The sequence below is a fragment of the Bos indicus x Bos taurus genome, chromosome 20, assembly GCF_003369695.1.
Source record: "Bos indicus x Bos taurus breed Angus x Brahman F1 hybrid chromosome 20, Bos_hybrid_MaternalHap_v2.0, whole genome shotgun sequence".
Taxonomy (NCBI): Eukaryota; Metazoa; Chordata; class Mammalia; order Artiodactyla; family Bovidae; genus Bos; species Bos indicus x Bos taurus.
The window spans coordinates 42,051,265-42,079,146 of NC_040095.1; the positions used below are offsets into that span (position 1 = coordinate 42,051,265).

The window sequence follows — 27,882 nt, forward strand, 5'->3', positions numbered from 1 at the left end:
ACATTTAAGGGACAGGGAGAGGAGGACTACCTGGCAAAGTTAATCATTTTGAGTTTTGTCTTAAAGATGAACAACATGACTACTACAATAATCTAATTAATTTAGTTGATCAGTAGGAAAGTCAGAATTTAGACATAAGCTTTTTCACCTTCAAAATCCACCTGTTGAATACTTCACGTTTACATCAAAATCATAAGGACCACCAGAGAGTCACCCTAAATCCCCCTTCTGTCTCTGTCTCCACATTCATTAGATCCCTGCTGCTGCTGCTGCTAAGTCGCTTCAGTTGTGTCTGACTCTGTGTGACCCAATAGATGGCAGCCCACCAGGCTCTGCCGTCCCTGGGATTCTCCAGGCAAGAACACTGGAGTGGGTTGCCATTTCCTTCTCCAATGCATGAAAGTGAAAAGTGAAAGTGAAGTCGCTCAGTCGTGTCTGACTCTTCACGACCCCATGGACTGCAGCCTACCAGGCTCCTCCGTCCATGGGATTTTCCAGGCAAGAGTACTGGAGTGGGGTGCCATTGCCTTCTCCACATTAGACCCCTAACTCCCGCCAATCCTACCTCTTACCTATATCTTGACTCACCACCTTGTGGTGGTGGTTTAGTCGCTAAGTTGTCTGACTTTTGTGACCCCCATGGATTGTAACTCACCAGGCTCCTCTGTCCATCCCAGGCAGGAATAATGGAGTGGGATGCCATTACCCCCTCTGGGGTACTCACCACCTACTTTGTCTCCATTCCTGCTTGTGCTACCCTGGTCCAAGTCACCACCACTGCTCCTTGGTCTATTGCAACGAGGCTCTCCCACACATCTTGTCTTGTTTCCTTTTCATCTATTTTCCTTTCTGCAGTTAGATGAACTTAAACAATTCATACATCAGGTCTTTGTAATCTTGATCTCCACAGGGAAGTCTTCCCTAAGTTTCTAGTCTAAGTTATACTCTCCTGCTAGAGTCTCCCAATTTCTTCCCTAGTTAGCCATCAGCACATTCTTGATTTTTTTTTTTTTTTGAGAATTTCACAGCTATTTTCATGTTTCAGTCAGCAAACAACTAGTTTGCAAATTTCATGAAAAAAGACGCCAAACCTGTCTGGTTCACTTCTGTATTCTCAGCACTTGACATATTGGCACATTATAGATCTTCAACAATGGATGATTACAAAGAAAGAAAGAGTGAAATTTATAAAGATAAAATTGGATAAAATATCAATAATCAGTGACAGTTTCTGAAACATAGAAGATAATCAATAAATCTTAATGTCTTCCACCTGATTTCTCACTTGATTTTAGGATAATTCATCAAGGAAAGTTATGACCAACCTAGATAGCATATTCAAAAGCAGAGACATTACTTTGCCAACAAAGGTTTGTCTAGTCAAGGCTATGGTTTTTCCTGTGGTCATGTATGGATGTGAGAGTTGGACTGTGAAGAAGGCTGAGCGCTGAAGAATTGATGCTTTTGAAGTGTGGTGTTGGAGAAGACTCTCGAGAGTCCCTTGGATTGCAAGGAGATCCAACAAGTCCATTCTGAAGGAGATCTGCCCTGGGATTTCTTTGGAAGGAATGATGCTAAAGCTGAAACTCCAGTACTTTGGCCACCTCATGTGAAGAGTTGACTCATTGGAAAAGACTCTGATGCTGGGAGGGATTGGGGGCAGGAGGAGAAGGGGACCACAGAGGATGAGATGGCTGGATGGCATCACTGACTTGATGGACGTGAGTCTGAGTGAACTCCGGGAGTTGGTGATGGACAGGGAAGCCTGGCGTGCTGCGATTCATGGGGTTGCAAAGAGTCGGACATGACTGAGCGACTGATCTGATCTGATCTAATGTATCAAGAAAATATATTCCTGAAGTTGCCAGATAAATTAGCAACTAGGGTTTCCCAGATGGCTCAGTGGTAAAGAATCTGCCCGCCAATGCAAGAGATCCCTGGGTCAGGAAGATCCCCTGGAGAAGGAAATGGCAGCCCATTCCAGTATTCTTGCCTGGAGAATCCCATGGACAGAGGAGCCTGGTGGGCTACAGTCCATGGGGTCACAAGAAGAGTTGGACATAATTAGTGATAAACAACAACAGCCAAACACTAAGCACATTATCTAATCTAAGCAATCCTAGAGAGGATTCAAGTTATCACCTTAGATATAAAATATTTTATTTAATAACCAATTAAACTTTAATAGTAAAACCAACCTGTACTAGATTTGTTGAAAAGAGAAGATTTGTTTATATCACCTTAGATATAAAATATTTTATTTAATAACCAATTAAACCTCAATAATAAAACAAACCTGTACTGGATTTGTTGAAAAGGTAGTCCCCTGAGTACCTCAAACATTGTAAGGGCTGAGACAGAAGTCATCTGTTAAGGGTGAAGAAGCTTCAAGATTTTATGCAGCCATATTTCGAGTATCATCCTGTTGCTGAAGCTAACGGAAAATGAATGGAAAATGCTCCATTTCACAGAAACACTGTTCTACTAAAATATAATTTAACTGTCAACCACAACTATTTTAAAACACTTACTGGCCTGAAGAGATACATAAGGCAATGGATAAAAAACACCTATTATCTACCTTTGATATATACATTTTCAAATTAGGCTTGGAAATACTGACTGCTATATAAAAGAAAGGGAATAAAAGCAGAAATTAGACACTTTAGTACTGTTAATAAATATTAGTTAGAAATAATCACCACCTCAGTGGATATGAGTTTGAGCAAACTCCGGGACATAGTGAAAGACAGGGAAGCCTGGCATGCTGCAGTCCACGGGGTGGCAAAGAGTCGAACATGACTTAGCAACTGAACAGCAACTACAAGGTAAGGGAAACATACAGAGCAACACGGAGGGAACTTGTGAGTTGAACAGGGTGATGTCAGGGCATGTGTTAGCTCTTTGATGGTTTAGGAAGACTTCTAGGAGAAGGCTGAATCACTGAGGGGAGAAAAATGACTTGGCAACCAGCGTGAGCACGTTTCATGGTTTCAAGCCTCCGTGCGGGAGAAAATCAGAGGAGGCCTTGAGTATGTACCTGGAGTAATAAAGACAGTAAAGCCAACTGAAATAGAAGTGCCTTTGCCTTGAGGTGCAGGGTCACATATTTTCTCACACTGCACTCAGATGTGCATGGGAAGATGCAACTTTCTTATTCTTTCTTTTTATAAATAGCTTATCCCTCGAGCTCTAATCCCATTGAGTTCTAGGAACTCGATATTGGATTGAATATTCAGTCAATAATTTAGTGCAATCCAATAAAGTCTCCTGATTCAATAATACAGTCTCTTTAGATAACTCTTTTAAATAAACCCTAGTCTTTCTGGCTTCTGCTTTCTCCCTTTGCTCCTGATTCAGTCGAAGATGATGTCTGAGTGTATGAAGGGGAGAGATCCACATGGCCCATATCAGTGGGAAATTTGGGGCTTTTGGAGCCAAGGGCAGTCCTGTACTGCCTCCGATCCATTGGTTTCTAGACAATAGCTCTCATCCATCATTTTCCTCAGGGGCATCTACAGATCTGCTCTCTAGGGTCTGAGGTGATTATACCCACCCTGCCTGCCTCATTGGCATCACATACCCACTAATGTCTGACTGTCACTTGTCCATTGCCTTTGGCAAATGTGACCTTAGGTATAGGATTGCTTTGTCCTTGGTAGGTACCATCAGTGAGACCATCTACCCTTTTCTTGCCCCGGAGAAGCCCAGGAGCTAAAAGGAGCTTCTCCCTCATCACATGATTGCCTCAAAGGGAAAAAGGCAAAAACCCGCTCTGTTTTCACCTTTACCCACAAACTTGCCACACCTTCCCACTGCCTCCTTTTCTGGACTTGAGATACACTGTCTCATGGAAGTAGAAATGACCTTTGATACACACAGGGGTGAGTTTTCATGTGTTTAGTAGCCAGGAATGTGAAATCCTTCCCTCAGTTTCAAGAATTTATTGTTGTTCGGTTGCTAAGTTTTGTCCAACTCTTTGTGACCCCATGGACTGCAGTACACCAGCCTCCCCTGTCTTTCACTATCTCCTGGAGTTTGCTCAAACTATTGTTCATTAAGTGGGTTATGCTGTCCAACCATCTCATCCTCTGTCATCCCCTTCTCCTCCTGCCCTCAGTCTTTCCCATATTCAGGGTCTTTTCCAATGAGTCAGCTCTTCATATCAGGTAGTCAAAGTATTGAAGCTTTGACTTCAACATCAGTCCTTTCAATGCATATTCAGGATTGAGATCCTTTAGGATTGACTGGTCAGGTTTCAAGAGTACCCCATGACAAGTTTTGGTAGGAGGAAGTGTCAATTTCCACAATAAAAACTGAGATGATAACTGAGGAGGAAGAATGACAAATGGCCTGTAGCTCAGAGCCTGGCACTGATAATTACATTTATAAATGGGATTCACAAGTTCTAATAAATTGGCCTGGCTACTCTCACTTTTTCAAAAAATATTTATTTATTTGGCTGTATCAGGTCTTAGTTGCATCACATGGGCTCTTCTTTGCAGTGCAGGGATACTCTACTTACGGAGTATGGCTTAGTTGCTTGGAGGCATGTGGGATCTTAGTTCTCCAACTGGGGTTGAACCAGTGTCCCCTGCATTTCAAGGCAGATTCTTAACGACTGGACCACCAAGGAAGTCCCCAGGCTTATCTCTTGCTCTGTTAAGTGGATTCTAAAAGAATCTAGAAAATCTCTCTTCCTCTGACAAAACCTAGGATCAGGTTGCCTCTGTATCCCATATTCTTTTTCTATTATACCATGTTGCCTCTTATCATGACCAGAAAAAATTCTATTCTTCTATATAAGTAATTTGGTTGACTTTTATAACAGTGGAAAATATTTCATCTTTAAGTTTTCTCTTATTTGATTAATCATTTTGCAAGGGTCTATCTAGGATTTGGGAAAATAATAATAGCAAATGTTTATGAAGCCCATACTATGGGCCAAGTAATGTGCTGTAACTCTTTACATAGATTATATAATTTATTACTCATGACGACCATCTTCCTATCACCTCAGCTGATGAGGAAACTGAGGTAAGGTAAGAGTTCAGGGACTCCTCAGCATCATAAAACCAACAGGAGAAGGATTTGAGTCCAGGCGGTCTGACACCATAGTCTAGTCTGTTAACTACAACATATATATTTTCTCTGGATATTTGCATTCAATTCTATGAATGGCATTCCAGTTGAGCTATTTAAAATCCTAAAAGATGATGCTGCGGAAGTGCTGAACTCAATATGCCAGCAACTCAGTGGTGGCCACAGGACTAGAAAAGGTCACTTTTCATTCCAATCTCAAAGAAAGGCAATGCCAAAGAATGCTCAAACTACCGCACAATTGCACTCATCTCACACGCTGGGAAAGTAATGCTTAAAATTCTCCAAGCCAGGCTTCAACAGTACATAAACTGTGAACTTCCAGATGTTCCAGCTGGATTTAGAAAAGGCAGAGAACCAGAGATCAAATTGCCAACATCCATTGGATCATCAAAAAAACAAGAGAGTTCCAGAAAAACATCTACTTCTGCTTTATTGACTATGCCAAAGCCTTTGACTGTGTAGATCACAACAAACTGGAAAATTCTGAAAGAGATGGGAATACCAGACCACTTGATCTGCTTCTTGAGAAACCTATATGCAGGTCAGGAAGCAACAGTTAGAACTGGACATGGAACAACAGACTGGTTCCAAATAGGAAAAGGAGTACGTCAAGCCTGTATATTGTCACCCTGCTTATTTAACTTATATGCAGAGTACATCATGAGAAACACTGGGCTGGAAGAAACACAAGCTGGAATCAAGATTGCCGAGAGAAATATCAATAAGCTCAGATGTGCAGATGACACCACACTTATGGCAGAAAGTGAAGAAGAACTAAAGAGTCTCTTGAAGAAAGTGAAAGAGGAGAATGAAAAAGTTGGCTTAAAACTCAACATTCAGAAAACTAAGATCATGATATCTGGTCCCATCACTTCATGGGAAATAGATGGAGAAACAGTGGAAACAGTGTCAGACTTTATTTTTTTGGGCTCCAAAATCACTACAGATGGTGATCGCAGCCATGAAATTAAAAGACACTTACTCCTTGGAAGAAAAGTTATGACCAACCTAGATAGCATATGGAAAAGCAGAGACATTACTTTGCCAACAAAGGTCTGTCTAGTCAAGGCTATGGTTTTTCCAGTGGTCATGTATGGATGTGAGAGTTGGACTGTGAAGAAGGCTGAGCGCTGAAGAATTGATGCTTTTGAAGTGTGGTGTTGGAGAAGACTCTTGAGAGTCCCTTGGGCTGCAAGGAGATCCAACCAGTCCATCCTAAAGGAAATCATTCCTGAACATTCTTTGGAAGGACTTATGCTGAAGCTGAAATTCCAATACTTTGGCCACCTGATGCGAAGAACCAACTCATTGGAAAAGACCCTGATACTGGGAAAGATTGAAGGCACGAGGAGGAGGGGACAACAGAGGATGAGATGGTTGGATGGCATCATCAACTCAATGGACATAAGTTTGGGTAAACTCCAGGAGTTGGTGATGGACAGGGAGTCTACCGTGCTGCAGTCCATGGGATCGCAAAGAGTCAGATACAACTGAGCAACTGAACTGAACTGAACTATGACATACATTAAAGATTTATTTGGTACCAAACAATATTTTAAATGCTGAGTTACAAAGATATATCTAATTCAAGATTTTTGACCTCTGTACTATTCACATTTGGGGCTGGGTAACTCCATTCTGGGCATTGTAAGATTTTAGCAGCATCCTCTCCCCATTGGATACCTGTGGCACCTTTCAAGTTGTGACCATCAAAAATGTCTCCAGACATTGCCAAATGTCCCCTAGGGGACAAAATTGCTTCCTTTTGAGAACCACTGATTGAATCCTCTATCTATCTATCTATTTATCCTTCCATATTTTTTCTCATTTTGTATGCTGTAACTTTAAAAATATCTTCATATAATACCACAAAGTGTTCTGCATTTGCAGAGTTTCCATATGACCCCATTCAATTCAATCTTTTATCTTTTGTTAGATTTAATAACCACAGAAACAGACCTTGTGTTGTGTGAAGGAGAATTTTTGACAAAAGCGCTAAAAGCGAAAGAATTTTAAATCTAAACTCAGGAGAAATGTATTAACTCCCTTGACATTTATCTTTTACACTCAATATCTTGAATTTAATGTCAAAAGTACCAAAGTAACTATTAAATGAACAAAACTTTAGTGCTATAATAGTTGGGGTAAGCAGAATAATGGCTCTCCCAAAGATGTTCATGTCCCAATTCCCAGTGACTGTTACGTCACCTTACATGGCAAAAAATACTTTACAGGGGTGATTAGGATGATTTTCAAGTAGGAAGATTAGGCTGGCTTATCCAGGTGAGCTCAATGTAATTACCAGGGCCCTTATAAGGGTAAGAAGCAGGGGAGAGTTGGGATCAGAGAAGGAACTGTGATGATGGAGAGGAGGAGGAGAGAGAGAGAGAGATGAAGATGCTATGCTGCTGTCTTTGAAGATGGAGGAATGGAGGTCTCCATGAACCAAGTAGACCAGAGAGCATCTAGAAGCTCAAAAAGGCAAGGAGATAACAGATCCTCCCCTACAGCCTCCAGAAAGACATCTTGCGGGCATCTTGATTGTATTTCAGACTTGACCTCCAAAGCTATAAAATAATAAATTTGTACTGTTTTAAGCTATTAAGTTTGTGATAATTCATTACAGTGGTGATAGCAAACTAAGGTAGTTCTTAATCTTTGAAATTCGAGGTGAGCTGGACTGCAGGTGGTCCTTCAAGAATTTTAGTAAAGAAGGAAGAAAACTAACCCTTGGTGAACATTTACTATGTGTTAGGTACTGCAGGAGAATTGATGCTTTTGAACTGTGGTGTTGAAGACTCCTGAGAGTCCCTTGGACTGCAAGGAGATCCAGCCAGTCCATCCTAAAGGAAATCAGTCCTGGGTGTTCATTGGAAGGACTGATGCTGAATCCGAAACTCCAATACTTTGGCCACCTGATGCAAAGAATTGACTCATTGGAAAAGACCCTGATGCTGGGAAAGATTGAGGTCAGGAGGAGAAGGGGACAACAGAGGATGAGATGGTTGGATGGCATCACTGACTCAATGGACATGGGTTTGGGTGGACTTCGGGAGTTGGTGATGGACAGGGAGGCCTGGCGTGCTGCGATTCATGGGGTCACAAAGAGCTGGACACGACTGAGCAACTGAACTGAACTGCAGGAGTGCTTCATTTGTTAATCAATTAATACTCATAATCACTCCAGGAGATAAGCTTTATTTTCTCTATGTTTTACAGAGAAACTTCGTTCAGGGAGGTTAAGTAATTTATCCAAAGTTAACAGCAGACCCAGGGAGTTTACCAAGATCTGCCTGTTTATTCACATCAGAGCATACTACCAGTCAGCACTCCCTACCATAATTATAAACACTATTGGATTCATTATATTTACTATAAGAGACCTCAGGCTAAGTTATTTGTAAATTCTATTGGCACAAATGATATAAAATGTGATAGATGTTGTTGTTCATTTGGGATTTATCAATTAAACAAATGCAGTTTGGTTTCTTCACCGCATGCAGTTATTTTCCCAAAAAGGCGTTGTTTACTGCCTTTTGCTTGGCTCTGGAAGTCCAAGGTCTTTGGCAGACTAGACATTTAGTCTCAGCTCCTGTTTAGTCTAACATTTTCATTTTCAAAAAGCCAGTGGTAAATCAAGCTGAGAGCCAGATACCCAGTCGAAAATTGATTTAGTAAGGCATTGTAACTCACTAGTTACAATCCAACTTTTTGCCTTTCAGTGTACTCCCTTCAGTAATTGTCAAACCTAAGGACACACACACACACACACTCCACCTGCCCCCTCTCACCTTCTCTCCCTGAAAAATAGACTTTGGAAGAAAATATTAATAGATAAATGCAGACATTTGAGACATGATGATTCAAGCATCAGAAATAAACAAAAATTATATTTCTCACTAGCTAATGGACTTTTCCCTAAATATGTTTTTCCTCAAAGGTAAAAAACATATTGGATATAATATAGTTATGTTGACTCTTACTTAGGATCTAAAAAGTTAAAGCCATCTCTTTATAAAACAAGTAGTTTGCTTTAGGGAGAGATTATTTCTCATTCAAATTCATAACTCCCAAGCATCCTGTACATGTCCAATAAATGATGATTAAATTGAATTTTGTAACCCACTCATACAGTCAAGAAATAATAGCAATTCTAGGAGAAAAAATTATGAGTTCATTTATTAGCTTTAGTTTTTCTTGCAGGGGAACAGCTTATAAATTCTTAAATAATTTAAATTGCTTTGTTTTCTGTTCCTGTTTTTTGCTTTAAGGGAATAACTGGGAAACAATCAGTGAAAAAGAAATGTGTTCAATCTGGATGGCCATATCAGGATCATCCAGAAGTAAGGCAGGCTAGAGGCCAAGGAACTTTTGCAGGAGAAATGGACAGTGACCTCCAACTGCTTCCTTAAGAACTAGATTCTAAAATGGGTTCCAATTTCACTCCTTTTCTTAATAGCTTTGCATGAATCCAGTGTGCATTTACTGAATTTGGAGATTAAGTTATGATATACTGAATAGAAATTCTGTACTGGTATAACTCACAAACAGATGCATAAAAGTAGGCCAGTCAGTTCAGTAAGATAATTCCCACAGTCTAACAAAGGAAACTATCATAGGAACTGTGTTGTCCTTTTCTAGAAACAGTGTTCTTACAGTGATGTTTGTGCCCTAAACTCAGTACAATGACATCACTTTGCAGACAAAGGTCTGTATATGTATAGTCAAAGCTATGGGTTTTCCAGTAGTCAAGTACGGATATGAGAGTTAGACCATAAAGAAGGCTGAAGGCCAAAGGATTGATGCTTTTGAATTGTGGTGCCGGAGAACACTCTTTAAGTTCCTTGGACTGCAAGGAGATCAAACCAGTCAATCCTAAAGGAAATCAATCCTGAATATTCATTGGAAGGACTGATGCTGAAGCTGAAGCTCCAATACTTTGAGTGCCTGCTGTGAAGAGCTGAGTTATTGGAAAAGACCATGATCCTGGGAAAGACTGAGGGTAGGAGGAGAAGGAGGCGACAGAGAATGAGATGGTTGGATAGTATCACTGACTCAATGGACATGAATTTGAGCAAACTCTGGGAGATAGTGAAAGACAGGGGAGTCCATGGGGTCCCAAAGAGTTGGACATGACTTAGTAACAGAATAACGAAACTCAGTGCTGTAACTCCTAAGCCTTTCTGCTACTGTTCTATTTGCACACCATGCCTGAAATACCCTCTACTACTTTAACAAGGTAATAATATCTTTTAAGGGAAGAGTATTAGACTAAATCACATCAAAGATCTGAACTCCATCCCCACCTTTGGTATTCTGCTGGCAGTGGCGCTGTGTTGGTCTCTTAACTGCTCTGGGACTCTGTGTCCTCACACCCAAAAGGACTGAATCATGCTCAACAGGAACAGTGCTCAGATCACGAGGAATGCTGTACATATGAGAGCAGTTCGTAAACGGTAGTGCTTGATAAAATGTGGAAAACTATTATCATTGCTCTTGTCTCATTACAAATTTCCTGCAATAAAATTCTGCTGAAAAACCATCTGAGATGCCTCTTCACCTGCCAGGGGATGACCTTGTGTTTCGTTTTCTGTTCTGTCCCTCCCTATCCAGCACCCTCCCCGCCTTCTTTGCAGTTACTTGATAGTTTGAATTGTGGTGAAGATTGTGCCTGCCTCATTACCACTTTAAAACTTAAGTAACATGATGTCCAGTCTGTTGAAAAGGAGATAAAATTAAAGTCCTGCCACTCAAGTCTGCCGAAGTCATCTAATTTTCTTGATTCGATTTTGAAATCTTATTTCCTCCTAAGAGGCAGGTACATTGGTAATTGTCAAGATCATAGCTTTTGTACAAGGTAAACGGTTCCTCCCTTTTCTTCTTTTTACAGAATACATAGAGTTGGGAGAGTAGATAGAACACTCAAGATACAAATGGATGATAAAGTAACTTCTTATAATCTACTCTACTTTATTGATTTCTTAAAAAAATTTTTTTAAACACTTTTATTTGGCAGTAATCTCAAACTTAGAGAATATACAGGTATAAAAATGGCTTAATTTGATTTCTGAAGGGAAAGTTTGCTCCCGGGTGGTATTTATCTTCATTGGGAAAACAAAAAAGAAACAATGCAAGGATGTAGATTAAGTAAATGAGCCACAGTCTTAAGCTTCACAACTTATGAAAAGAAAACAATAAAGCATGCTAAAGTTTTATATAACTGTTTTAAAGCAGAACTTTCTTGGCATCTTCTCTTTCATGTTTTGCTTCTGAATTGTACTCATAAATAGTAGAAAGAGTTAAGATGAGATCATTTTTCAGAAATGATTATTTTTCCTGTGAGAACTCAAAATATGTTGATTAGAAGAATATATACTTGGTAAAAAAAAAAAGAATTAGTCATTATACAGAATTTTTCTCTCCCTCTGTTATTCCATTTTTCTCTATAGCTGTTTTTTTGTGAATCACTGCAATCAACATTCTTAGGTCTTCAGTGATTTTTCTTTCACTGAGCACTTGAGTCGTCTGCACAGTGTAGCTTCTTAGGAGTTTCAGGAAAAAATTTGTTTTCTGTTGGTGAACTCTGACTTTTTCTCAATTTGTTCCAAACTTTCTTCTGTGAGATCCTAAATAATGTCTGACTTTTCATTTGTAAAAGTCTTAAAGGAACCAACTTTTATGATACAGTATTATTTGCTATGTATTTTCATTTTTATCTTTCCTTTTAGATGTACATACAACTGTGTTATCTTTAATGTCTCTGGTTTCTAGTAAGGAAGCTCGAGTTTTCTCCTAGTATAAATACCTGTGTCACTTTGATGTGAAATTTTTAGAAATAGTTTCTATGGGAAGACTTTCATAATCAATTTGGTTTAAATATTTACTACCTAACATAGACTAGATTTTCAGTTGTCAACAACACAAAACACTATCAATGATATACATATTAAATCATCCACACCAATAAGTTGGTAGGAAGTTTTTAGAAAATATGGCAGGTTTTTATCTTTTGTGGTCATTACTGTTTAATTGAAGCAATATTTGTTTCCAATGTGCAAAATCTGTGCTAGGTTATCTTTAAGGATAAAAAGATGGGTGAGATGTGTAGTCTAGGGTCTTGCAGAGTTTATAAAGATATAGATATTCAAAGGTTTAAATACAATATCTAAAGTACTAACTGAAAGACCAGACCTAGAACCCAATATAAATCTGTACTCAATATACTAAAGGTCAAAGTTTAAAAAGTTTTGTTGTTCTTAAAAAGGGTAATTAAATAATTAAATCAAAAGTAATTTTCCCACAATAATAAACTTTGTTTCAATAATATAAGGATCTCAACAACTTAGCTACTATAATTCCAACTTAAAACATTATTATATCCTAAGTGCAGTAGTCATTTTTGATTGTTAGATGCATTGAAGTTTTATAACATTTCACAGTAGTTTAAATAATATAAACTCCAAGCTGTGGTGTTAAATAACGATTTTTAAAATGAAATGAGAAATAGCCTTAATAGCAGGATCTACAAGAGTCACCAGGATCATCAAATTACATAAAGTGTAGTGCTCCTTTTATCTTTGGTTTATTTGAGATAGCAAAGAGAACTCGGAATCGCTGTTGAGCTGTGTTTGCAGCTGCCTTAGCTGCTCTGGCCCCATCTTCTGGCCTATCATACTTGACTTCAGAGGAGACTGAGCAATAGCAGCACCGTTGCCTGGGCACCTTGGGTCCATTTTGCTCTTCACCTTCGCTGTTCTCTGCAGAGGCACTCGACAGTACTGAGGGGATGTTGCCCTCCTTACTCTGACCTTCCCTTAGTTCCTGGCTAGTGATGATATGCTGGCTGCATTCTAAGCTCTTTCTGTATATTACCTTAATTAATCCTCACCTCAACAACTTTATCACTCCCCTCGTTTAACAGCTGAAGAAATGGAGGGCAGAGAGATGTTAAATAACTCGCCCAATATTACCCAAGTAGTCGCAGTGTAGCTAAGGATCAAACATAGGCATGCTGCCCATGCTATTAACTTCACAGTCTCCAGTGAATAATTGTTGAATGAATGAAAAGCATTTTCTCTCCAAATCTATTTGAAAATGCCATAACTGAGATAGCTTCTTCAACAGTCTTCTTAACTCCAGTCTCCATTCCCTCTAGTCAGCATTAAATCCCACATCCAGACTGATATTTCAGGCTTTTTGTTATGCTTTCCTTATGGCCCTCAAGGAAGCACATCTGAAGCACATCTGAAGCACATCAATCCACCTAAAATATTTATCCATATATTTCACACATGTATACATTTTAATCTTTTAAAATGTCTCCTTTTTCTTGTGCACATGTACTTTCTGTGACTAGAAAACGGGAAGAAACTATACACAATTTTTTTCTGGTTACAATATATTTGTAGTTTTTCGTATTTAAAATAATGCACCAAACCTGTCATTCATATCAATGTGAGTGAAGTGAACTAGTGAAAGTTGCTCAGTCGTGTCCGACTCTTTGCAACCCCATGGACTATATAGTCCATGGAATTCTCCAAGCCAGAGTGGGTAGCTGGAGTGGGTAGCTGTTCCCTTCTCCAGGGGCTCTTCCAACTCAGGGGTCAGACCCATGTCTCCTGCATTGCAGGCAGATTCTTAACCAGCTCAGCCACCAGGGAAGCCCAAGAATACTGGAGTGGGTAGCCTATCCTTTCTCCAGCAGATCTTCCCAACCCAGGAATTGAGCCAGGGTCTCCTGCATCACAGGCAGATTCTTTATCAGCTGAGCTACCCAGGGAAGCCAATGAAAATGAAAAAAAATCAGTGGCTTAAGAATCCATTGACTGTTGACTACCAATATGTCAGGGATTTTTATCTGATTTTTGAATGAGTCAATCAAAATGATAATTAGCAATTCTGACTCTAAAAGACATGTAAACTGGGATGTTGGCATTCTCTATATTTATGTTACCATTCTGCTCTGTGTCTGGAGTGGACCCATAACATGACAAAAAATGAAGAACTCTGGTGCAAATCAAATATTTACATGGTTCCATAATAGTACAAACAAGTTAAGGTGATGCATAAAGAAATACTTAACAATGTCTATAGGCTAGATTTAGGGGGATTTGTTATAATGAGCATGCAGAGTCTTTGTAACCTTCTGACAACCTCTAGTTCTGTTTGGTTTGTAAAGCATGGAGGGGAAAATAGCTCAGTGGGAACAAAAAGGATTTGAACCTTTAACTCTCTTTTATTCAGCTTGATCCCTCCATTTTCTTCAACAAATTGAATTATAAGCAGAAGGATATAGGATTCCACGGGCATAATAGCATGGAAGTTGCAGGATTAGGAACTGGGCCCTTGTTTGGCTTTCCATACTTCCCTCTGCCGGTGTGACCCAGGCAGCCAAACACTGCCTTTGGCTTTATGACCAAGGTCAGACATTCTAACTGTTCTGTTCTCCATGTGAGTGACTGCAGACAGGGAAGGTCAGGACTCAGTGAATTGGTGTTACCCAGGACATTTTCTTAAGTATAAAATAAGAAATTAAGGCTTTTGTCATAAAGAAAGTAAAATCAGCTCAATGAGAGTGGAAACAAAATGAGGATTACTGCCAGTTATGGGCAGTTGAGTAGTTACTTTTTGAAATATATTTTTAAAGTATGGCCAAGGAGCAAATGAAGGCAAGTTTTCTTAAACACACTAACCAGTTGAAAAGTGAAAATGTTAAAATTTCTGAGCATTAAATTTAAATGATGAAGAATAAAGATGTGCCCAAGGCACTTGTTCTGACATGGGGAGAAAAGATTATTGCAGGTGACTGAACCAGAACAGAAGTTTAGAGAAGGTTATCAAGGGAAATAAAAAGAAAAGTCACTTTTTCATCATGATGACTAGAGAAACCACTAATAGCATATCTAATTTTAAAATGCTCACATATAACTATTTTGAATAACACGGATATGTTCTGGAAATAAAAATCAAGAAAAATTAAAAGAATGTAAGTAATAATAATGCAAACACATTTGTGTAGCTCTTCAAAAGTAGTCTTTAATTTTTTTCCCCTTTTCTCTCTACCCTTGGGTTTCACCCCTCAGGTCCTCAGTAGATATTTGTGGTATTGAATTGAAAGCAATCACTGAATGCTAAAGCAAGTTCTAGCATGTTCTAGGACTGTTTCTTCATTTGAGCCTCAAAATGGCTCTCTAATGTAGTGGATGTACAAGGTAGGGGATATAAAACAGAAACTGTGAGGTCAGACAGAGGCCAACTGCCAAGTTCTAGCAGTAGGAGACCTCGGGCTAAAGCAGTGGACCTATCTGAGCCTTAGTTTGCTGCTGCTGCTAAGTCGCTTGAGTCGTGTCCGACTCTGTGCGACCCCATAGACGGCAGCCCGCCAGGCTCAGCCATCCCTGGGATTCTCCAGGCAAGAACACTGGAGTGGGTTGCCATTTCCTTCTGCAATGCATGAAAGTGAAAGGTGAAAGTGAAGTCGCTCAGTCGTGTCTGACTCTTAGCGACCCCATGGACTGCAGCCTACCAGGCTCCTCCGTCCACGGGATTTTCCAAGCAAGAGTACTGGAGTGGGGTGCCATTGCCTTCTCCGGAGCCTTAGTTTACTTCTCTGTAAAACAGAGATATAAATGTTATCTAGGTATTAGATTGAACCTCATTGGTGAGGAGTGCACCTGAGACATTAGCAGTGTGTCTGAGACAAAGTAAAACTCAGTAATTGTTAGCTATGATGATGATTTAATCTGATGCTGATGTTCAAGCAACAATGGTTAAATGAGTCTCCAAACCATCCATCAAATTAGTACCAGGAGGTCTCTACTCCTAAGCTTATGATCTTTAAAAAAAAATAATATAAGAAAGCAATCTCTTAATAATGGCATCTTTTAAATGGTCTTCTGAATGAATAAAATATTGCTTCATGTTTATTGAATTTGGACCATGTAATTATAGGAACAAATGATGCTTCATTCCTAATTGTAAAGGTGTATATGTCTGACAACTTTTATTTCTATGGGATGTTAAAACATTACTGTCTAATTATCCTAAGACTAGTGGCTTTGTTGAATTGGGTAGACATTAATTTTAAAGACTCAAGAGAAAGGCATATTAGGAAGACCTGTACATCAGAGCCTCAAAGAGAACTCACATTTTCATGGTATTTAAAAAAGCACAGCATATCAATTTTTGGATAAACTTCCCCAAAGGAAACCATTACCAACTTCCAAAAAGCTAACATAAGAAAATATCTATGAAATACATAGTTTATCAAATTCCACAGAAATGGATCTGATATGCTACTAAAAATAGAAGCACCTTGAGAGCTTCTAATGGAAACTAGTTTTACCAATACATTGTGTGGAAGAAGAGGATTAAAAACATTGTGAAAGATAAAATGGAGGAGACAATGGAGTTAATCATTGCTGTGTGTTGGTTAATGATAATATGTGAATTTTTTGCCTATAAATGTGTATAGTTCTGAGATTTTAAATATATTCATCTTTGTATTAATGAATAACAATGTCTTCAAAGTCTGTATCTACCTATGTTCTTACGGAATTTAATTTTAGACCATATACCACTTACAAAGGAATTGCTATATTATGTAAAGCTGAAAGGAAGGACATGGAATTTTCTGAAAATGGAAAATTACAATGCTTCTCTTTTATTTTTCTATTCAGTTTACATATAGCCAGAGATCACTTCATGGCAAACAGATGGGGAAACAATGGAAACAGTGACAGATTTTGGGGCTCCAAATTCACTGCAGATGGTGACTGTAGCCATGAAATTAAAAGATGCTTGCTCCTTGGAAGCAAAGCTATGACCAACATAGACAGCATATTAAAAAGCAGAGACATTACTTTGCCATCAAAGGTCCATCTATTCAAAGCTATGGTTTTTCCAGAAGTCATGTATGGATGTGAGAATTGGACTAAAAATAAAGCTGAGCACTGATGAATTGATACTTTTGTACTGTGGTGTTGGAGAAGACTTGAGAGTCCCTTGGACTGCAAGGAGATGCAACCTGTCTATCCTAAAGGAAATCAGTCCTGAATATTCATTGGAAGGACTGATGCTGAAGCTGAAACTCCAATACTTTGGCCACCTGATGTGAAGAACCGACTCGTTGGAAAAGACCCTGATGCTGAGAAAGATCGAAGGTGGGAGGAGAAGGGGACAATAGAGGATGAGAAGGTTGGATGGCATCATCGACTCAATGGACATGACTCTGAGTAGGCTCTGGGAATTGGTGATGCACAGGGAAGCCTGCCGTGCTGCAGTCCATGGGGTCGCAAAGAGTCGGACACGACTGAGCAACTGAACTGAACTGAAAGATAATCTAAGTGATTTTGCATAAAATCCAATACTCTTTCCTTTAACCATTGACAAGAAAATATGCACCTCTTTCTGTTTGCTGTGCTGGCATCAGTGACCTTTTCACAATCCTGACTGTTCTATCTTGAAATCTTTGACTTTTGGAACCTCCTGCTTTCTCTCTCTTGGCTTCTGCATTCAGTTAATTGGGAAGTCTGGGTAACTCTCCCTCTGCTGTGTGGGCTAACTCATGCTCTTTCCTTAAGACATGATCCCAATCCCATCACCTTCTCTAGGAAGCTCTGCTGAACCCCTAAGCCCAGGTGGCCCCTGTCTTTTGTATTTCCACAGTCCTTTGGGGATGCCCATTTTATCACCCATCTTGCCACATCTTGCTATAATTATTGCCAATAATATTCTCCTAGGGCAGTGGTTCTCAAATTTCACCACATATTAGAATCATAAATACTTAATTAAAAAGCAAGTAAATTGGAATCTCTGGGAAAGTGACACACAGGCCAACATACGTAGTTTTAAAAGCTGCACGTCTCAAATTTTAACGTGTATGGTGGTGGTGGTAGTTTAGGCCTTAAGTCCTGTCTGACTCTTGTGACCCCATGGACTGTAACCTGCCAGGTTCCTCAGTCCATGGGATTCCCCAGGAAAGAATACTGGAGTGGGTAGTCATTTCCTTCTCCAGGACGTCTTCCCAAACCACAGATCGAACTCGCAGGCCCTTGTTTCCTGTGCTCCAGGCGGATTTCTTACCACATATCCACCAGGGAAACCCCTTAATATGCATAAAATTCACCTAAAATTCTGCTTTTGTTGAACAGCAGGTTCTGATTCAATAGATCTCAGGTGAGGGCCTAAGAATTTACATTTCTGACAAACTCCCAGGTGACACAGAGGCGGCTTATGCTAAATCAGCTAAAAGTTTCCCCAAATGGTTATGTATTTTAGAAAACAATATACTCCTTATTTGTATCGATACCTATATCTTAAGCTCACAAACTTTTACCCAATATAGGACCACTTCTTTCTACCCCTACCTGCCACTACCTTTTCAGGTGAGTAGAAGTGTTGAGAATTGTCTCATAAATCAGAGTTTGGGCCATCAGTCTTTCAGCTGTAACTGGCCTTCCTCACTTCTATACACAACAAATGCATCCCTTGCTGGCTGTGCCATGTACACGTTCCTGTGTAAATATTTATGGCCACAGAGAAATGCTGAGGGGCATTAATTAAGACAGCGGGGCTTCCCAGGCGGTGCTAGTGGTAAAGAACATGTCTGCCAATGCAGGAGACATAAGAGGCATGGGTTCGATCCCTGGGTCAGGAAGATCCCCTGGAGGAGGTCATGGCAACCCACTCCAGTATTCCTGCCTGGAGAATCCCCATGGACAGAGAAGCCTGGTGGGCTACAGTCCGTGGCGTCGCAAAGGGTCAGCCATGACTAAAGCAACTGAACACACACACATATGCACACACACACATACACACACACACGCATTAAGACAGCATGAGAAGGAAGGTCTTGCTACCTTTGCTTGTGCTTCAATTTTAAAGCTCATCTTGTATTCACTTCATGGTTTTATTTATTTTATTGAAGTATAATTGCTTTACAGAATTTTGTTGTTTTCTGTCAAACCTCGACATGAATCAGCCATAGGTATACATATATCCCTTTCCTTTTGAACCTCCCTCCCATCTCCTACCCCATCCCACCCCTCTAGATCGACAGAAAGCCTCTATTTGAGTTTCCTGAGCCATATAGCAAATTCCCGTTGGCTATCACTGTCCTCCAGATCCATTTTCTGCTGTTTCTTGGACTCTTACGTGGCTTTCTTTTTTCTCCTTCTACACCTGGTAGCCTCTTGCTCCCACACCCATTCTCTCCTTTTCCTCCATTGTTACTGTCATCCCTATCGACTTGCACCCAAATAACTGGAACCAAGGAATTCATATATAAATATAAACAGAACACACATATAAATATTACATTACTTACAATGTAAAAACGTTTTTCTTCTACTTAAGTGCATTTGCTCATGGCCTTACTTTTCCTCAGTTAATGCCTCTATCTGTTACATGAAAAGATGAATCTTTTCAGTTTTAGGTCTTTGAGTAGGCTTTGAGTAGCTATTATTTATGGGCTTCCCAGGTGGCACAGTGGTAATGAATCCACCAGCAATGCAGGAGATGCAGGAGACGTGGGTTCAATCCCTGGGTCAAGAAGATCCCCTGGAGGAGAAAATGGCAACCTGCTCCAGTATTCTTGCCTGGAGAATCCCAAGAACAGAGGAGCCTGGCGGGCTACAGTCCATGGGGTTGCAGAGTCCGACAGGACTAAAGCGACTTAGCACAATAGCACAGTTTAAGGTTCTATTAGCTTTTGTACATCTTTATATGTCAATCTAACCACAGTCTTTTGGTTCTCAGCGTTTGCACCAAGGCACCCTGGCGTGCAGCACTGGGAAATATTTTTAAAGATTGAGCGAAACACTGCAACCCTTGAGGTATCAGACATCTTGTGAATTACTAACTCAGAGTAGTTCACAGTTTCAACAGTAGGTGGCGCTACCTTCCTTTTGATGATGTCATATGTTAATGTTTGTGAAGCTGAGTTTCCCACAATGCACGTGCATGTGCTCAGTTGCTTCAGTCCTGTCCAACTCTCTGTGACTCTATGGACTGTAGCCCGCCAGGCTTCTCTGTCCATGAGATTCGCCAGGCAAGAACACTGGAGTGGGTTGCCATGTCTTTCTCCAGGGGATCTTTCTCATCCAGGGATCGAACCTGTGTCTCTTACATTGCAGGTGAATTCTACTGCTGAGGCACTGGGGAAGCCCATGTTAAAAAGCAAGTATGGTGCAGAAATCAATGTGGAAAAGTTGTGCAGTGCAAAAAAGTGGACCAACCTGTTGCCTCATGAGAAGCAAATCTGTTTTTCCTTTTTTTAAATATTTATTTTTTTGCCCACTTTTAATTGTGGTAAAAAAATTGTCTTATCTCTTTGTTGATAAAATATAAAGACAGATTCAGGAAAATGCCTTATCAATAGTTCAGGAACACCTCTTACATACATTTGATAGAGCAATGCTGGCATCTACGATAACTTCAGTTACCGCGGTTGACTTTTCCCCCGGGGGATATTTCTTCTTTATGGATTAGAACATCAAGGAGGTGGGGGAGGGGCAGATGAGTGGAGGAAGAAGGGCAATTTTTCTTGCTGCCAATAAAGTATACAAATCCAATGAATCAAATTGAAGCTGTGATTGTGAAGGGATTTCCCCAGAACCCTCTACATTTACCACCCACTGAGAGATCTGTTAATTACATCATTTTACTTTTGCAGTGATATAAAAATAATCAGCTTCCATGCATTAAAGATTTAATAGAGTATATTCAATGGAGTTTTCATCGATAACAATAACTTCTTTCTGCACCTACTATGTGCCAGCTACTAATTCTTCTCACTTTACACTGCAACTCTATGAGGTAGATAGGCTTTGCTTCTGCATTTTCTAGATGAACAAACCAAAGCCTGGAAAGGTTAACCACCTCTGTGGGCCATACAACTGGCACCCGTCAGCACAGTGAAATGGCCTCAGATCTGCCTGAGTCCACAGCTCACAACTCTTCCCATGGCAATATCACCTCTCACAATCATAATCATAAAACTGATTCTTCTGAGGTTTTACCCATTGCTGCTTCTAGTGTTTTGAAATATCTGTATTTAAAAATACATGCTATTTTTTAATGTAAAATGGCATCACAATTTGAGAAGAAAAAGAAAAGAAAAAGGGGAGTCAATCATTTAAATAAAGCACTTTTAAAAACTTAATCTTCAATGACAATAATGTTATTTGTATTGTAGAAAGTGCTTTTAAGATTATAAGATTATTTTTTTTTTACAATAATTGCCCTATTAATGTAGTGCTATTCAAATTTCACAAAGGAAATGGAGTGAAGTATGAGTAAGTGGACTGTCTTTCTTCAGCAGTCACACAGCTTGTGAATTTCATAGCAAATACAAGGCTAGTCCCTCAAGGATCCATGTTGATGTTCACCCCTTCACGGAATACTTCCTCTCTTACGTTATGCCACATTAATAATTCACTTCATTGGAAAAATGCCTGGTTACCTCAGCCCAAACCATGGATGGTTTTCCTTCATTTATTTTGATAGATACTTAAAAAGAATATTTGCATCCGGTTATTCAGGGATATTTGATAACAGATTGAAGTGTGAACATGCAGCCCTTGGAATCTGTAAAATTTATGCTATTTGCATGATATCCAAATATAGATGTTCTAAAATTGTAGTTGTACTCATAAATGAAGACGTTTTATTATCTCTATTACGTTTGTCCCTAGTTTGTTTATGAAAAGGATGTGTGACAATTATTTTCCTGATCAGTACCATGTTCTGAAACAGAGAATCTACAAAGTACAGACCTGTATCCCTGTCTTTCTCACTTTTTAGCAGGATGCAGATCTTCTGCAGTGGGAATGTGACTGATGATAAAATTTCAGTGAAATTCATGATGACAGTATAAGCAAGCTGTTTCCCTGACTCAGCTCCAGTAGTCTGTAAGGGCTATAATAAGCCATGCCTCCTCATTTTACTTTCTGGAGTCAATAAAATGGTCAGATGATATTTGGAAATGGCACCTTTACATAACCATTTTCCTCTTTTGTGAACTTTGCCACAATTAAATCATAAGGTTTTGAAATGCCTGGTTATTAGCAATTATTGGAGACAAGACAAAAAAGCAGCAGCAATGCAACTAAATCTAAGGCAATAGTGGGTTTTGAGGATAAAGATCTCCGATTGGTCAGAGCATAGTCGGCTCTGTAGGTAGCAAACTTAAGAAATAGTTAATCTTTGAATCTGGCCAAAGGACAAACGCTCAGAATGTTTTTTTTTTTTTCCTCAGAATGAGAAAAAAAGGAAGCTTCCTTTCCTTACAGCTTAATCTCTCTATTCCTATTTTTAATACATCCTACTTTATAGAATAGCTGGACCACATTTTTCAAGCTAAAGTAAAAATTAAAGGATTTATGATAATCCTATGCGTATGGTTGTGGGCGTTTCATTTTCAACTGAAGCATTTCTCTTTCTTTGTTGCCGTGCTAACATTTCTCAGCTTCTTGCTACAGTCTTCTTTCTGAAACTACTCAAGTGAAAAAAAAAAGTCTTACCAGATAAGCAACAATTCTTACTGTACTGGGGGAAGAGTTCACATCCTCCCTGTTCTATTTATGAAAAGCAACTTCTTCAGGCTTTTAAAACCAGAATGTCAAAGAGCCCAATGGAATCCTACCTTGCCCACATACTGATAATCGGATCCCGTGTATTCCTCCAGGAGAAAGAACTGATTCCACATCCAGCTCCTTTTCGAACGGCTCAGCTCATTTTTGCTGTTTCCAGAGAGCTCCAGGGTCCTTTTCTTTGCCGGGAAACCACTAGTCCTCTTAGATAATGGAGTTGAGAAAGTTGGGTAGGGCTGGCCAACCCAAAAGAGAAGCAAGAAGTATCGATAAGTTCTCATTCTGATGCCACAGTTCAGTCTCTGAGTTGCAGGTACCCCTCTCCTTGAAATGTCTTTTCTCACTGCACTGTATCCAGCCTCATTCCTCCTTTCTTCCTTAATGTTCTTGGCTTGGCTGTCAGAGAATATCTGGAAAGAATAATAACATATCAAGCATTTTTAGAGATGCTTAAAATTCAGTGTTAGAGCAAATAGCTCTGGAGAAAAAAGAGGACAGAAATTTGAATAGCAAAACAACAAAAAAATAAGTTGGCTATCAATTTTGAAATGAGGAAAACGGTCTTTCAGATATGCTAAACAGAAGGCGGGTGCCGAGTATGAAGCTACTGTTTTCCTCTCTCCTTTTCTATCACTTAAAAATCCTATTTTAAGTAATAGCTTGCTGTAGGTCAACATGCCAGAGTGGATTATTTCACTACTCTTTTACCTCCGAGTATGTGGGCTGAGATCTGGTTAGAAGAAATGAGTTTGTGTTTCTGATTCTATTTGCATATTTATCCTCATGAAAGAATATCACAGACAATTTTGATTCAATTGAAAGTGGATAATGTTGAAATTTCGCTAAAGTATATTGAGCACCTGTGATGGGAAGGCAGAAACCTGTTCTGCAGACTCTTGGCTTCTGAGATGTGTTCTGATGGAACAGCCAGGTCAAACAAGGTTGGAAAAGACCTTATGTCTTCTCTGCAGAATGCTCATTAGCGTATTGACTTTTCTGAAGTGAAATTTTGTAGCAATGATGATAAGCCTGTATTTAATCCAGTGTTTTCCAAACTTAACAGGGAAAGTTTTTTTTCCTCATATGACCCAATTAACACTACAGGATGGGTTAATGAACAAGCTACAGAATTTGTGTTTAATAGTATAGAGAATAAAATGAACAATTCTCTTCAATTTTCTTTAGGAAATCCTGGTTGGCTTTTATCTCTAAATTTTACTTGTATCATAGGCAACTAAGTTGCCTATATTAAAATTGGTCAGACAGTTTCTTTGTAATACTCAGAGGTACATCAAATGTACCTCAATACCACAGTGAGGGCAATAGATGACAAGATCTTCAGAAAAGTCAGTGATTATAATTGCAGGTCATAATTTTTGATAAAAAATATTAATTTTTAATATTAATTAATATAAATTGATTAAAATTAATTAATTTTTACAAACACAGTCTAGCATTAAAAAAAATCCTCATGCCAGAGTGCTTGGCAAAGATGCAAAGATATCACAATTTGGTTTACCATTTTACCTAAACCAATGCATGCCTATATCTCCCTCCTAAATTTTCCCACATTTCTTGGGGGAAAAAAAACAATAAATTACTCCTTTATCTTATTATTTGAATAGAAAAAATATTTTCTTAAATAATACTAACACAAAAATGAAGGGCTTTGTAAGGTAGAATATATGTTACAGTTAAATAGGTAAATACAGGTAAATAAATGCAGATAAAGGAACAGGTTTTAGGCAATCTGATTAGTATTTTTTTTTCCTCTATGTCTGAAAGATTTGTCCCTTTGTCTCCTAATTTTCTACCAGGTAAATGTATATATGACCAGTTTTTTTTTTTTTTTTTAACCTCAGCAATGAATAATTATAGCCACCCAACACATGTTTAAGTGGAAGTTTTCTGGTGAAATATACGTGAAATATTTCATAGTGTTCAGCATTTTAAAACCTTTATTCCATTATTATGCATCTTCTTGACAGCAGGCTGGGGAAGTTGAAAATTCCACAGGTGAGTGAATTAGTACTGTGACAATTAGTCATGCTGGAAGAATGCCAGTACCAGTATATTTGTCATTATGTGGCCTTGGTACAGGTGTGGGATGACTGATGACCAATTAGGTAATGACAGTTCTCTCTTCTCATGGATAGGATATAAGGGGGACTGAGCGACCATATGGAGAAAAGCCCTCTAAAGACATCTATTCATTTCTAGTAGTCGAGATGGCACTGAGGTTGATTCAGTGGAAATTGCATTTTTCTTCATTTCCCACATTCTCTGTTATTTGCATAGACAAATCCTGCAGTGAAGAGTTACACGTCTGCGGCTGCACTCATCGTGTGCCCCACGGTACTGGCAGGGAAGAGGGATGCAGAGAATGGAGGTGTCAGCTGTTTAAAAACTCCTAAAGGCCATTTTAAAGAAAAATCGATCCCTATGGATGTTGTGTGCAAACTCTACAAGCTGTTGCCACTTGAATATTAAATATTAGTCCTTTTTAATATCACAGATACCAAAATGTCAAGTATTTTACTTTTTTTCTGCTTAGCTGGTAATAAGCTTTTAAAGTGGTACAAATTTAAGCAATGTCTCCAAGTATGATAGAACATCAGTTTAGTTATCAGCCAGCTCTTTTTGTATCAACTTGGGGAAGCAAAAGAGAACTGTGGACAGCTTGTCTGTGAGCCCCCTCAGGGACAGTAACCCTGGGGGACATACCGTTCATCCTTGAAGAATTCCCCTAATTCCCCCTGCAAGAGATTCTACTCTAGCAAAACGGATTATAGCAGGAGCAGAGAACTGGGGCCTAACCCAGTGCTTTGGCCACTGCCCACCATAACCAACTCCCACCACGCTCACTGCCCCTCACTGCACTCCAGCCACTGAAATGGGGCCAGACACACGTGAACATCTTGCCGCAAGACACACGTCACGGCTCCTGGGTTCAGCACATCCGAAGGTGAGAAGGAGAGGACAGAAGAAAGGGTGTGTCCTTGTTAAAACTCAGTATGCAAAGCTACTAAAATTACTATGATCCACTCGTATTTGGTGTTTAGAGCGATAGCTTTCTCTACGAAATTCTATAGTTAAAAAAACGCCAACCAACTCTACACTGTTGAGTATATAACTTAGCAATCCTCATGTAATAATATTACTCATGTAATACTACTTAATACTTCTTAAGTCAGGATTGCATGGTCGTCAAGATTATCAATGTTGGAGCCAGACTGCCTGGGTTTAAATTGCTATGAATTTGTGAAGATGCTTAATCTCACTGCACCTTAGTTTCTTGTTCTATAAATGGGAGTTATTATGGTAACTACCTCAGAGGGCGTTATAAGGATTAAATGTCATTACATGCACTTAAAACAATGACTGGTACTTAGTAAGGTATTAATACGTATTAGCCATTGTTATCATTATCACTACCACGATTGTTATTGTTACTATTTGCGTTGCAAGTTTAGAATCCATCTACAGTAGCCTGCAAAAGTGTGCCAAAGATAGTATAGTTCCCTCTTAGGCTTAAATACTTTTTTATTTTTCAAGAGGCATTTCCAAGTGAGTCAAATTCTCTTAAAATTAAAGAATAGAAGCATTTAAAAATCAGAATTAGTCCATTTGCTAATTATTTTCCTTTGTGTAGACTTCAGTGTTTCACAGTAACAGTGTAGAAACAGAGAAGACAGAAGCTTTATGCCCACAGCCTGCTTCCAGAAGAATATGGGCAAAAACGAAAGTTCACCAGAGGACACACTCATTCGTAGATTCTATGTGTCTTTTCCCCCTTTCCATTTTGTTAATGTTCTGAAAATCATCTTTACTTTATTCAGGTGGAAACAATCAGAACTAACTTTGATGTTGTAATTTTACCTTGCAAAAATGGTACTGGATACACATTCTTTTATGATTTAACATGCTGATATTATATCAGATGAGAATTTGATATAGTCAAAATGAATGATATACCGATTTTAGATTTGAATCTAAAAATATGAAATAAAAAAGAAACTCCATATTCCAAACATGATCTTGTGCTACGTCGCTTTAGTTGTGTCTGATTCTTTGTGACCCTATGGACCGTAGCCCACCAGCGCCTATGTTCATGGGACTCTCCAGGCAATAATACTGGGGTGGGTTGCCATGCCCTTCTCCAGGTGATCTTCCCTACCCAGGGATCAAACCCGTGTTTCTTATGTCTCCTGCATTGGCCGGTGGGTCCTTTACCACGAGCACTGCCTGGGAAGCCCAAACATGACCTTAGATGCAACGCCGCTGACTTCTGAACAGTCAGACTATAGGAAAAGCACATGGCAAGTAGGAATCAGACGTGCTCGTTCATTCATAGGTGTCAGGCAGTAAGTAAAATGACAAAAAGTAAGAGCATACATAGACACCAAATTTTAAAATAGTAGGGATGGTTATTCAATTAGGAAAGAACCAAAGATTAGACGGGTAGGAATCAGTGAACTAAAATGGACTGGAATGGGTGAATTTAACTCAGATGACCATTATATCTACTACTGTGGGCAGGAATGCCTTAGAAGAAATGGAGTCGCCATCACGGTCAACAAAAGAGTCTGAAATGCAGTTCTTGGATGCAATCTCAAAAACGACAGAATGATCTCTGTTCATTTCCAAGGCAAACCATTCAATATCACAGTAATCTAAGTCTATGCCCCAACCAGTAACGCTGAAGAAGCTGAAGTTGAACGGTTTTATGAAGACCTACAAGACCTTCTAGAACTAACACCCCCAAAAAATGTCCTTTTCATTATAGGGGACTGGAATACAAAAGTAGGAAGTCAAGAAACACCTGGGGTAACAGGCAAATTTAGTCTTGGAATACGGAATGAAGCAGGGCAAAGGCTAATAGAGTTTTGCTAAGAGAACGCACTGGTCATGGCAAACACCCTCTTCCAACAACACAAGAGAAGACTCTATACATGGACATCACCAGATGGTCAATACCAAAATCAGATTGATTATATTCTTTGCAGCCAAAGATGGAGAAGCTCTATACAGTCAGCAAAAACAAGACCTGGAGCTGACTGTGGCTCAGATCATGAGCTCCTTATTGCCAAATTCAGATTTAAATTGAAGAAAGTAGGGAAAACCACTAGACCGTTCAGGTATGACCTAAATCAAATCCCTTATGATTATAGAGTGGAAGTAAGAAATA

At 39.3% G+C, this 27,882-nt stretch overlaps 1 protein-coding gene across 3 annotated transcripts in view; it reads right to left on the minus strand.

Annotated features, from left to right (window-relative positions):
• CDH6 (cadherin 6) overlaps positions 1-27,882 on the minus strand; it is a 150,471-nt gene that overhangs the window by 43,378 nt on the left and 79,211 nt on the right. For all 3 annotated transcript variants that reach the window (XM_027520098.1, XM_027520099.1, XM_027520101.1), the window contains exon 2: positions 22,748-23,104. In XM_027520098.1, coding sequence (XP_027375899.1) covers positions 22,748-22,975 — 228 coding nt within the window. In that variant the 5' untranslated portion in view covers positions 22,976-23,104. The remainder of the gene's footprint in view (positions 1-22,747; positions 23,105-27,882) is intronic.